Here is a 12,206-nt window from a genome sequence, read left to right as displayed (position 1 = left end):
TAACCGTTTTCATGTGTAATTTATGTAAATAATTTGGTGGAATTCAGTGCCATTCTCCACTCATGGCAATTTTCTATCCTTTCCTTCTAGTTTTGTGTGTTTTGGCATGGATAATTATAAGTTGAATAAATTATGAACAGTCCCTCACAGTTGTTTAGTGAGATTTGACTCTTACACAACCTTGGTCTTAGAAGTCATGAAAGAAGCTGATGTTTCCGTAGCTTTGTAGCTGACTTCAGACTTCCAGTTAATCCATGACAGAAAGGAGACTTCCTAGCAAGTTTTACAAATATTGACCTGTTTGTAGATCTGCATGGATAAGTAAGGGAATCTGCTTGGCTTTCTTGTTTTTACATAATTGCAAATACTTCTACTATTTTGAATTAAAAAAACAAACAAAAAGCAACAAGGTCTATGCAAGAAAACCCCACTCTAGTGTCCCTGGAAAAACTGGTGCCATTTTGCAACTGATGATATATTTTTATCAATGAACTCTGGGAAGGGGATATATTATGGCAGTTTAATCATCACTGACCAACACATGATTGAGGAATAAAGTTGTTACAGTTTTAATGAGTATGATTTTGGTTTTCAATATTTGGTCTTCCATGTTGTTGTAGGAGCTGCTTCCATTGGTACTCATGTTTGAATTGCCTATTGCTGGAATTCTTCAACCCATCCCAGATCCTAATTCTCCGACAATTCAGCATATATGTCAGACATATAATATTTCAGTTTCCTTTAAACAACGCTCTCGAATGTATGGTGCTACAGTCATTGTCAGAGGGTCACAAAATAACACTAGTGCTGTGAAGGTAATGTGTCTTCTTAGTTCATAATGTAGATACCTTAGAAGCGTATTGGTTTAAAAATGCACAGAAAATAGTTTTAAGTTTAGGATTTAGTGTTGTTTGTGATAAACTTTTAATATGGTTTTCATCTCTTGCACGCTGCTCAGGTTTCCAGCAATGCTGTAATATGTACTGATCTTACCCATCTTTTAATTTAAAGAAACCCCAAACAAAAACCAGAAAACACGCCTCCCATCTTAAATTCTCCATGCTTAGCTCTTCTCAACATACATTCAAATAATATAACCTTGAAAGTTGCCCGAACAGTCAATAAAACTGATCTTGCGAAACCAGCACTGGGAGATGTGAATTTGACAGTCAAGGAAAGGAACTGCCATGAGCCTGTTTATCTTAATAAAATAGAGTGTTCTTGTGCAGAACTGGCAGTATGAGAGACTGATATGGTCCCAGATGGGTGTCTCTCAAGGCAGTAGGAACATCTTAGGCCAAAACTGAAAGACAAATTTTGCATGTAATCTTACCCAAATAAATCTCTATCGACTTTCTTATTGCCATGTGTGGCCACAGAAGTTCTGTTGGGACCAAACCATGCGATATTGTCTTACTGCCTTTTTCAGAAGCAATGAAATGCTGCATTTGGTCATCAAATGGGAGTTAGCGTGTAGAGTTTAGTCCATTTATTACCCTTAACAAATCAATCGTGGTTTTAAACCAACCAGTATTTTCTTTACCTTGCCTGAGAAGTGCATGACAAGTAAGGAAGCACTCTAAGCCTGTGAGCGTTATTTCACCAGTTTCCTTCATTTCCCCCCACCCCAGGAAGGAACAGCCATGCTCTTGGAACACCTAGCTGGGAGCCTGGCCTCTGCAATCCCTGTGAGCACACAGCTGGACATCGCAGCACAGCATCATCTCTTTATGATGGGTCGGAATGGCAGCAACATCAAACATATCATGCAGAGGACTGGTGCTCAGATCCACTTCCCTGACCCCAGTAACCCACAGAAGAAATCCACTGTCTACCTCCAGGGCACAATTGAGGCTGTCTGTCTTGCCAGGCAATATCTCATGGTAAATACTTTTCAGCGAGATTTGCACAAAAAAGCTGCCAGATTATAGAAAATATGCTCATTTGGCACATGTTTATGGCTCAAGTTGTAAGTTAACCTTAGAGAGGGAGGATTGCTACTCACACTGCAAAAAGCTGATTCAGTTGAGTGGTCTATTTTTGTCAGTGTTTGCAGTTATCTAAAATATTTGTAATCTCTGGTAACGTGATTTGAAAAATGACCTTGGTAATATAAATGCATCATAAGCAATTTAAATTTATGATAACGATATGCTTCTGAGTAGAGGCAGATTTTTGGAGTGTTCTGTTGGTGTTGGATGGTGGGTTGTGTTTTGTTTTGCCAACCTGCCTTTTCTGTGTTTGTCAGGTAAGTAGGTTTCTTTTGAGAGGAAATGTCAGGAATTTCTTAGTTCCCACGTAGGCAAGTTTTCAATGCAATTGGGAAACCATAGGAAATGATTACTCATTCTGGAGTCTTACTTTTTTTTATAGTATCATAGCCACAGTTCTATGAGGCCTTTTATAAAAATAGCTCTGGTGATTAATATTATTTGTAGAGATTTTTGTTATATTGGTCTTAAAACTTCACAGGAGATTTTAGGCATTGTTTTAGTGCTAATTTATGTACACCTTTTTTATATATGTGATTATTTATGGACAAAACACGGGAGGATTGGACTCAAATCCAGTGCAAAGCTAGTAAAAGATTAAACCATGATACCTTTTAATTCCAGGAGTCCCCATGTGTGTTACGATGCACTGTGCCTTGCTCTATGTTAGAAAATAAAAATATGTTGCCTTCCTGTTTATACAGTTATATTCAGATTATTGTGTTCTAGAATATTATTGTCTGTAAATGCCAAGAGATAGCCTTATTCTATGTGTTTCTTTGGTGACGTTTAAGTAGTGCTTTTCTGATGGTTCATGAAGTAAAAGGAAATGCAACCAGACTATCACATGAATATCAAAGTACATATTTTCTCTAGAAACTTGGAATTATGTGAGGGCTTTTTTTTTTTTTAATACTGAAGTTTTATTTCATTCCAAACATATCAGTACAACTTAATATCCCTCATCACATCCACTGCATCACCCTTTAAGAACTGTACAGACCAGGAAACTTGGTCTCCCTTTGAACTCACAGACCTCACATGTCCTGAAACTGTTTCCAGTTTTGTAGATAAAACAAGTCTTGTTTAAAATGTTCTTGTTCTCTTTCTTCCTCTCACCCCAAAGGCTTTGGTTTCAGCTGTATTTTGATTGTCATCAAAAAATATTGAGACTTGCTTTTTGTTAGTTTTTTGTATAATAATGAGGACCGTACCTTATTTAAATACAGACAACATTGACGACTTAGTCTTTTTTAATCCAGTTCCTGTCAAAGAACATTTGTTTCTTCCCATCATCTTCATGCATATGCTCTAAACATACAATAATCAACTGGTAGGGGGGGAAAAAGAGCCTTTTAATATGTTTATAAAACCTGACTTTTCAACTTGTAAGTTTTGGGGTTTTTGTTTTTCTTGTTAGCCTTGAGCTGCATTTTCATTCAGCAGGCTTTTGGCGAGATCTTCTGGTATTATTTTCTGCAACTTTTTTTACAATAATATTTTGAAAATCCAAGTATGAAATGCTCCCAGCAGTTCTGTCACTGTTAAATCTTTGATTATTGACATTAGTGTATTTAGATAGACTGTATCTATAATTATTCTTTTCAGACAAGTTCATATTGTGGTGTTAAGCTGTGCATGTCAGTTTTCCTGTGGTCAAAATATTTAAGATGCCTTGCTTTAATTTTCCTGAAGTTAAAATTACTTTAATTGAGGTTTTGGTAGTACTGTGCAGCTATAGGTGGTACTGTTGAGAAATGCTATTTAATATTAAATTATATTGAACAAGTGATCTGCAGCCTAAATACACCAATTTGATGATTTTCATTCTGAAACCAAAGCAGGAAAATGATTAATTAAGACCATTTCCTTGACTGTATCTTACTGTGGATTTTTCCCTGACACATGTGATACTATTTATTGTGAACCTAAATTCACCAGAAGTAGGATTTGTTTTTTTACTGACTTTTTACCCTCTATTTTTGTGATTTTATGAGAAGTACAATCTGATAATTTCTAGATATCCTGTGACAATTCAGTTTTTCGTTGTTTCGCTGGTCTGGGCCATTTTTAGGGATCTTTTTTTTTTTTAACTCCATAAGATTTTAGTACTGCAAGTGTGTTACAGATGTCATCCACATCACTGGAAAATACTTATCCAGCTGATCTGGGACAAGGGAAGAGAAAGGTAAAAGTTAAGACTTAGGCAACAGTGATTTACTGAGAAGCTTTTTAGAATTGTGTTTCTTGATCTCGAACATATTTTAACATGAGACATTTCAGTGTGAGGCTTCCTATCAACTCCTGAGAAGACTTTTTTCTCCTTTAATAAGTAGTAGTGGTTTCTGAATTTGAATTCCCCAGACACCTCTAAGTCTGTATAAATAACTAATCAGGGTGCATATGTGCTGACTGGAATGCCAAATATTTAACAAATCATTTCACCCTTAAACTAATAAACTGTTCAGACTCCCAGGGCAGAAAAATACACCTGTGTTCTTGTGTACAAGGAAACGGCTCTCCTTAAAATTTCATACTTGCTTTTTTTTCCCCCTGAACTTCTGGTATCATGATGTGTAAATGTTACAATGTCTATATTTCAGTTTACTGCTAACATTTTCATGGGAAAAGGGTCAGTTTTAAGTGTTGGGAATTTTTTGTACCTTTCTTTGCAGGGTTGCCTTCCTCTTGTGCTCATGTTTGATATGAAGGAAGAAATCGAAGTAGAACCCCAGTTTATAACACAGCTAATGGAGCAGTTAGATGTCTTCATAAGCATTAAGCCGAAACCAAAGCAACCAAGCAAGGTTTGTGCAAAGCTAATATATGCCTTTTAGGCTGTCATGGAAACTTTATAGAGCTGATGAGTTGACATGTGTGCTCTTCCTCTCTAACTTAATGGATCATGAACTTGTAAAAGGCATATGTATTTTGTGCTTAAAATACCAGTTTAAATAATCCAGCAGCTCTGCTTTATGGCAATTTGACTTTCATAAAATGTTTGATAATACAGAAGTTAGATTTTGCATGGAATATACTGATAAAGGAAATTAATTACGAGGAGACAAATTGTATCTGACTAGAACTTCTCTTGACTGTTTTTTAAAGAAATTCGTCTAAAATTGCAACTCCTCCACACAGTCACAGAGTTCTTTAGCAATCAGAATTAAACAAAAATAAGAAAATATTGTGACTAGAAGGAAAGTTGCCATTATGTGCAAGATATTGGAAAGAGTCACGAAAATCAGAAATACAAAATACTTCTAAAAGAGAGGTGTTCATTGTAAAATAATCCAGTGTGTGGGTAAAGGACTCTGCAGTTGTCTGGGTGGTTGTATATAATGCCATAGCAGGCAAAACCTTGAAATATTAAGTGATCGTTCCACTGTATCAGTAGGTAAGCTTCCCTGTGTAGGGATATATAAAATCAATACAAAGAAACACCCTGTAGAGCATGTACAAGAAACAATGGTTTTTTGCAATATAATTTTCCAGGTATTTATTACTTTATCCTCAGACAACTAAGAATTGAATAGCTGAATTTAATATAAACAACTTTTCTTGTCCACTTCAAGGTATAGACCTCAGGTAAAAGAGAAGATAAGATTTTAATTATTGATTCACTTATCTAGATCTTGGGGCACTTAACATTTGGTGTGCTAAATAGCACCGAGGTACAGTAATAATTAATTTTCTTAGACAGGGAGGTCTTCCATCATTCTCATTGCAAGTGCACATAAAATCCCTAAACTCACTGTCAAGGCCACTGTATTTGAGTAGCTGCTAATGGATTTTAGCTCATGCTGTCTCACAGGGCTGTTATTGATGGCCATGGAGAAGTATTAAGAAGAGTTATCTGTGTTGCAGATCCACCTTATGAAGTTGCATTACTCACTTATTTTCCATTTCTGTTGTTTTTCGTTGTTGTTTTCCTCCCCTACAGTCTGTGATTGTAAAAAGCGTTGAACGAAATGCCTTAAATATGTACGAGGCACGGAAATGTCTCTTGGGACTTGAAAGCAGTGGAGTCACCATAGCATCAAATCCCTCTACTGTCTCGTGCCCTGTTGGTCTGTCTTGTCCTGGTTTGGATATTTTGTCCTCAGCAGGACTTGGACTCACTGGGCTCGGTATGCATATTTTTATATTTATATTTTTATGTTTTTAATAGGTATATATTTGTTTGAAACTTAATTCATTTGTACTAGAAAAAGGGACCAGATGTATGTTTTGCATAAGAAGTCGTGTTAAGGCATTTGAGAATTCCAACAGCATCTGGCCTTTCAAGGGATTGTTGTTATAAACTTCCTCCAAGGCTTTCGTAATCAGGTGTGTGATACTCAAACCACTCAGCTGAAAGTGAAAGGGAGGGAAATACAGGTGAGGTAGGATGTGGCTTTTACCATGTCTTTGGCAATGTGATGTCTCAAGCTGCCCTGAGTTTGTGTAGGTGCTGAAGCCTGTCAGCAGTACATGGAATTTAACACAACTAACAGCACACTTCAGTTCTGGCTGTATTTCACTGTAATGGAGGGATACATGAGCTTCTAGTTTAGACCTTGCTTATTGGTATGTAATTCAGGACAGAAATGTGTAAGCTTCCTGTCTTAATGTAATTATATAGAAGCAGATCATAGTCCAGGCTGGAATTACTGTTTTATTTTCAAGCTTTGTATCAGAAAGCCAAGCAGTCCCAGAAAAATTTTGTGACAAACCTCGACAGTGGTTCATGAAACTGAGTTCTCGTGTCACCACTGTGCTCCCTTGTGACCTGCCACCCAGGAGTGCTGTGTGGTTCCATGTCACAGGCTGCCCTGGGGTCACACAGGGGCAAGTGTTTGTGCCCTTTGACAGTGGGTTTTAATGCTGCTTTTGTGACTGTTCCTGTCATGCCTGCACTTTGGGGGATTGGGGTTTTTACCTTTTTAGTGTGTAGTGCTGAATTTATAAATCTTCTAACGTGAAGAGCTGGTTTGAGGGAATGCTTTGGCAGTAAGCAATGCTTTTGGGGGGGTGGTTTGCAGTCAGCATTGAAGATGCAAAAAGGAATTGAATAGTCCTTAGTGTAGAAGTGGTGATTCATTCATAGGAGCTTCTGAGGAAAGGGTTATTGTCTGAAATGAAAGTAAGGTGGTGTAGTACTGTTGCTTTCTTGTCTCTGTGTGATGCTGCTTTGAAACAAACCATCAGAAGCAATAGAGAGGATACAAAGGGATGGTGGGGCTGAGAAGCAGCTGGTGCAGACTGTTAGGACAATAGTTAGGGTCCAGTAAAAGGACATAAAAGATGCTGCAATTCTTCTTGGATATATGATTCTGAGTTCAAGAACAGGCATTCTTAGTATGCTCAGGGTTAATGAACAGCAGGGTTAATGTTGAAATTTGTTTGTTAAACATGTGCTGGTGCAATTTAGTGGGAGTTTGTTTGTTTTCAATTGGTGCTTCTGTGAAAAATCATTTTCTGTAGGTCTTATCTAAATATTCACTTGCATAATTTTTTGCAGGCCTTTTAGGTCCAACAGCCCTGTCAGTCAACACCTCAACTGCTCCAAACTCTCTTTTGAATGCCCTTAACAGCTCTGTGAGCCCCTTGCAGAGTCCAAGTTCAGGCACTCCTAGTCCCACGTTATGGGCAACATCTCTTGCTAACACAAACACCACAGGTTGGTGCAAGTTTAATGTGAATTACATTATCTGTGCAACATTAAGTCATCAGAGTGACAATTGATGAGTCCAGAATAATTCCTTCTTTGGAACCTTAATTCCTGCATTTGTCTTAACACGGATGAATAAATATGCAAAATTAAAGTTATAACTTAATATAAAATTACAGCGTGAAGTCCCACACGATGTTTTCATCTGTTTTATAAAAAACAACTAAGTTAACCTATCCAGTAATGGCTAGATAAAGCATTATTTTTTGGCATGTAATTCTAATGGAAACCTTTTGGTAATATATCACAGATACAAAAAGATTTGTATAAAGTAGTATAATGCCTGAGAAAAATAAATGAGAAACTTAATCAGAATATAACCAAATTTTGTTCCAGGTTTTTCTGCTATTCCACACCTCATGATACCATCTACTGCCCAAGCAACCTTAACTAGTATTCTGTTGTCTGGAGTGCCTAATTATAGTCAAAACACTCCATCTCCACCACCAGGCTTGACTCCTGTCGAAGTCCACGTTAACGGCATGCAATCAGAGAGTAAAAAAGGCTCACCTTCTTTAAATGGTCATGTAAAGGTAGGTGATGTCTCTGGAGAACCAGATCTCTTTGTAATAGACCTCTGCTAAGGAAAGCTAAAAGAGAAAACTATCTGTGTTAGTAGTTCTTAAAGCTTTTAAGTTTATAAATATAACAGCAGTGTTTTCAAATGTGACTGAAAAGACTGAAAAATAGAACATTCAAACATATTGTTCTCCTGCACTGGGGATGAGTTTCTTTTTCTCCTGCACAGATAGAAAAGGGAAATTGCTTCGGTATTTCCTTGAGCATAGAAGTCACTTTAGGGATTTTTGACAATCATTTCAGGCCTCAAATATCAAGTATGCTGCACTGTCTGCCACCTCGCTGGGGGAAAATGTGTTGAGCGCAAACCACAGTGACCCGGTGAGACAAACAAGTACTCATGGTGCCTCAGAACAAGGAGCTGCCAAGTCAAACAGTGAAGAAGGTAAGATTTTGACGTTGCATTCCTTTGTCTGGCAGTGTTTATGCAGTCTGTGTGCAGTTCGTGAAACAAAAGCATAAAGGTATTCCCTGTGCATTGGTTTTGCAACCACATTACAGGAAAACAATCCTGGATTCTCCCAGATTCATTGTCAAAGTAAATAGAAGTGGTGAGATGTGCTGTTGATACACCTTAAATAACCTAATGCAGTAGTAACATTTCACACATTCCCTAAGAACAGAGGGAAATAACCCATGAGGATTTTAGTATTTTTTGCAGCAGCTTAACTGCCTTGCTTAAAACAATCTCTCCTGGTTTCAAATGATGCTTTATTTTTGCTTTTTAACAAAGGGAAATAATTAATGCCTTTGAGAATGTTATTGCAGAAAATTGTGTAGAACACACAGATTTGTTCAGAATGCTTAGTGACTTCTAATTGTCAGTCTTCACATTTAATACTAATCAATTTTAATTAAAATAAGTATCTTAAAAAAGAGAATGCTTAGTGTGTCTACTATATATGTTAATGCTAACACCTTTCTGTGCATTTGAACTTACATACCTGACTTTTTAACCTTAACCAAGAAGACCAGATCAGTTCTGTGAGGAGGAAGAGCAGATTTTGTCCCATAGTTGTCATTCCTTCAGTAAGTTCACTAGAACCTAAAAGGGTGGTTGTCGTTTAACTATTCTTTTTATTGGTCTTGTAGGTTGCAATGATGCTTTTGTAGAAGTGGGCATGCCAAGAAGTCCTTCCCATTCAGCAAATACCAGTGATCTGAAGCAGATGATGAGCTCTTCCAAGCAGGCCTGTGCCAAGAGGCAAACGGTTGAGTTACTGCAAGGCACCAAAAACTCTCACTTACAGTAAGTTGAGTGTATAAATACAGATTAATGGGACTTTCACAATACAAAATTACTTCGTATGTTTTTGTACATGGAAGGAGTGGTTCACTCATAAGATACTCAAAGAACTAATTTGATTTGACCTTGATTTTTAATCACATTAGACGTTATTATAGCCCCCAGTTTGTCTGATAACTGCAAACTTTTTGTACGTCGTAAGTATTTCTCGTTAAAAAAAAGTAAATGTCTTACTTCTCTCACAAAAGAATAAGGATTTTTGTCAGAGGAACTTGCATTACCTGTTTCTAAAGGATATATTTTATTTACACTTTCCTTTTTTATTGAGTGCTTTGAGAATAGCTCCGAACTGACAGCTTTTTTCTTTTGTGTCTACCTGAGGCTGTTTGCTTCTTAGAAAAGCAATATTCAGGGCATAAGAGCACATTCTCAAACACTTGTTTCAGTGTTTGGTTGGTTTGGTTTTGTTTTTTTTTAATGAGACAGCAGTGAGAAAGGCTCTTGAGTCATAATACTTCTTGGCAACAGAGGATTTGTGCTTCATGCAATGTTTTTGTCTGATGTACTTGTGTTTTCACTATTTCTTTTGGGAACTGTTTATCACCACTCTTTTGAGATGCATATTTTCTTTTGCTTCATTTATTTACACTGTTAAAACTATGATATGTATTTCATTAACTCTACTCTCTTAGTTTAGAAATCCAAGAATTCCTGCTAACCAGATTCACTTGTTTGTATGTCAGTCAGTTGTTTGTGTGCCTTGTTCTTTTTGTTGAGGACACAGTGCTCACAGTCCCCCTAGGGCATATTTTCGGGATAGTAGTTTACAGCTTCTACAACGTGATCACTTTGCTTTGAAGTAAGACATCACTGTTCTAGAGTAGCCTGAAATGTGGCTGATTTTTTTAAGAAAAAAAAAAATAGATTTCATCAGTAGGTAAAGTAGGCATGTAGGACTGCAGGTATGGAAACTTTAAAAGCAAGTAGGACTTACGTTAATTTTCTTAGTCCCTTGTTATGCAATCTCTATCCCACAACTACCTCTTAGGATCTAACAGATAATACAGATAGGATCTATTTGTTAGAACTACCCTACAACTACCTACAGGTACGGGAGAGCTGAAACTTTTGGAAATATCGCTAAAAGATGTCTGTATACTGACGTGTCTTGAATTTTACTGCCAGACTTCTCAGGGTAAAGCTCGATTACCAAAACTGCATTGCGTGTTCACTGCTTGTAAAAAGATAAATGAGTTAACAGTGCCTTTGCCCCCGCAGCACTGCAGAGAGGCTGCTCTCAGACGCAGAGTTAAGTGCCTCCGAGGGCCCTGTGGCTGATAAGAAGGCTCCTGGCAGTGAACGGGCAGCAGAGCGAGCAGCGGCCGCCCAGCAGAACTCCGAGCGAGCACGTCTGGCCCCGCAGCCCTCCTATGTCAATATGCAGGTACGTTCTCCCTGAGCACAGCCAATTCCAGCTTAAAACCTTGATAATTGCTGAGTGAAGTTACCACGGAATGCACAGGTGACTGGAGACTGAATTGTCATCAGCATTTCAGTAAAAGCATTCACAGCCAAGCCGTTAACTCTTTCAGCGAAGAGTAGGTTGTCAACGAGAATTCTTGGAAACAGAAAAGCTCTTCTGTTTCTGTCGAATAAGAAAAAATTAAGTACAGTAAAATAGGGTGACTATATTAGTTTCAGTATAGATCTATCAGTGTGGGCATAACCAGACTGTGAGGAATAGTGGAACAAGATGAAGGTTAGTGTTTTGCAGCTCTTTTCCTTAGTTATTCCCCTAAATATTTTTAGTAGAGAATGTAACACTTCAGGCTAATACTGTAGTTTTATGTGTTTAGGCTTGCCAACTTGTAATTCAATCAACTGTAGCTTGTTTGATCAGGGGTATTTAAACTTCACATCTTCCATTGTCACAGGTAGTACAGATACAAGGTTTTTTAAAATTCTCTCAACACTTAAGTTCTTTCCCTTTCACAAGATGAGTGTGTGGAGGAGAACTAAACTTGAAAGATTATTAAAAATAACCATGATGCCTAGATTTGCTAAGATATATTTTATCTTTTTGGTACTGTTGAGGAATGTTTTAAATACTGAGTACAGATGGTTAAGGAAGAGAAACTATGCTTGAAAAAATGTCTTATTAAAAACAAATTAAAGAAAAATTCTTCCTAAGCAGTTTGTAAATATTGCTACACCCTCACTCAAATGGATATTGGATAGTTATTTAAAATCTTTGTTTCTGTGAACACTTTAAGTAACTAAGGCTCTAATTGGACTTTTGTCAAATTATTGTGCAGTGCTTCAGGTTTCTCCTAGATATATTCACTGACCACTCTAAAAAACTTTGTTTTCACAAAGAGATGAGTCCTGGAGTGACATTTAGTTAGAATGCCAATTAAACTATCTTCTGCATGTTTAATTTTTAGGCATTTGACTATGAACAGAAGAAACTACTAGCAACCAAAGGTACGTGCACTAACAGTGACTTCTGAAAAGTTTTTTAGTACATGGATGAAATTATTTTTCTGAAGTTTTAGTTTTGTAATTTGATTTTTAATCAAATCTGAAACTGGTAGTGAAACACTTGTCTATTAGTTCTATGTTCCAAAAGATTTTGAATACCAACATAGCATAAAATACAATATGAACAGAACAGCTT

At 37.1% G+C, this 12,206-nt stretch overlaps 1 protein-coding gene across 2 annotated transcripts in view; it reads left to right on the top strand.

Moving 5' to 3' along the window:
* BICC1 (BicC family RNA binding protein 1) overlaps positions 1-12,206 on the top strand; it is a 102,141-nt gene that overhangs the window by 77,836 nt on the left and 12,099 nt on the right. For both annotated transcript variants that reach the window (XM_027649535.1, XM_027649533.1), the window contains exons 7-16: positions 621-815; positions 1,632-1,883; positions 4,667-4,798; positions 5,935-6,121; positions 7,495-7,653; positions 8,041-8,237; positions 8,527-8,668; positions 9,376-9,532; positions 10,808-10,973; positions 11,974-12,013. In XM_027649535.1, the coding sequence (XP_027505336.1) occupies positions 621-815; positions 1,632-1,883; positions 4,667-4,798; positions 5,935-6,121; positions 7,495-7,653; positions 8,041-8,237; positions 8,527-8,668; positions 9,376-9,532; positions 10,808-10,973; positions 11,974-12,013 (1,627 nt within the window). The remainder of the gene's footprint in view (positions 1-620; positions 816-1,631; positions 1,884-4,666; positions 4,799-5,934; positions 6,122-7,494; positions 7,654-8,040; positions 8,238-8,526; positions 8,669-9,375; positions 9,533-10,807; positions 10,974-11,973; positions 12,014-12,206) is intronic.

Source organism: Corapipo altera, unplaced genomic scaffold (genome assembly GCF_003945725.1).
Source record: "Corapipo altera isolate COAL_440 unplaced genomic scaffold, ASM394572v1 53, whole genome shotgun sequence".
Taxonomy (NCBI): domain Eukaryota; kingdom Metazoa; phylum Chordata; class Aves; order Passeriformes; family Pipridae; genus Corapipo; species Corapipo altera.
Note: the sequence above shows the minus strand (reverse complement) of the source record. Positions and strands in the feature narration are given on the sequence as shown.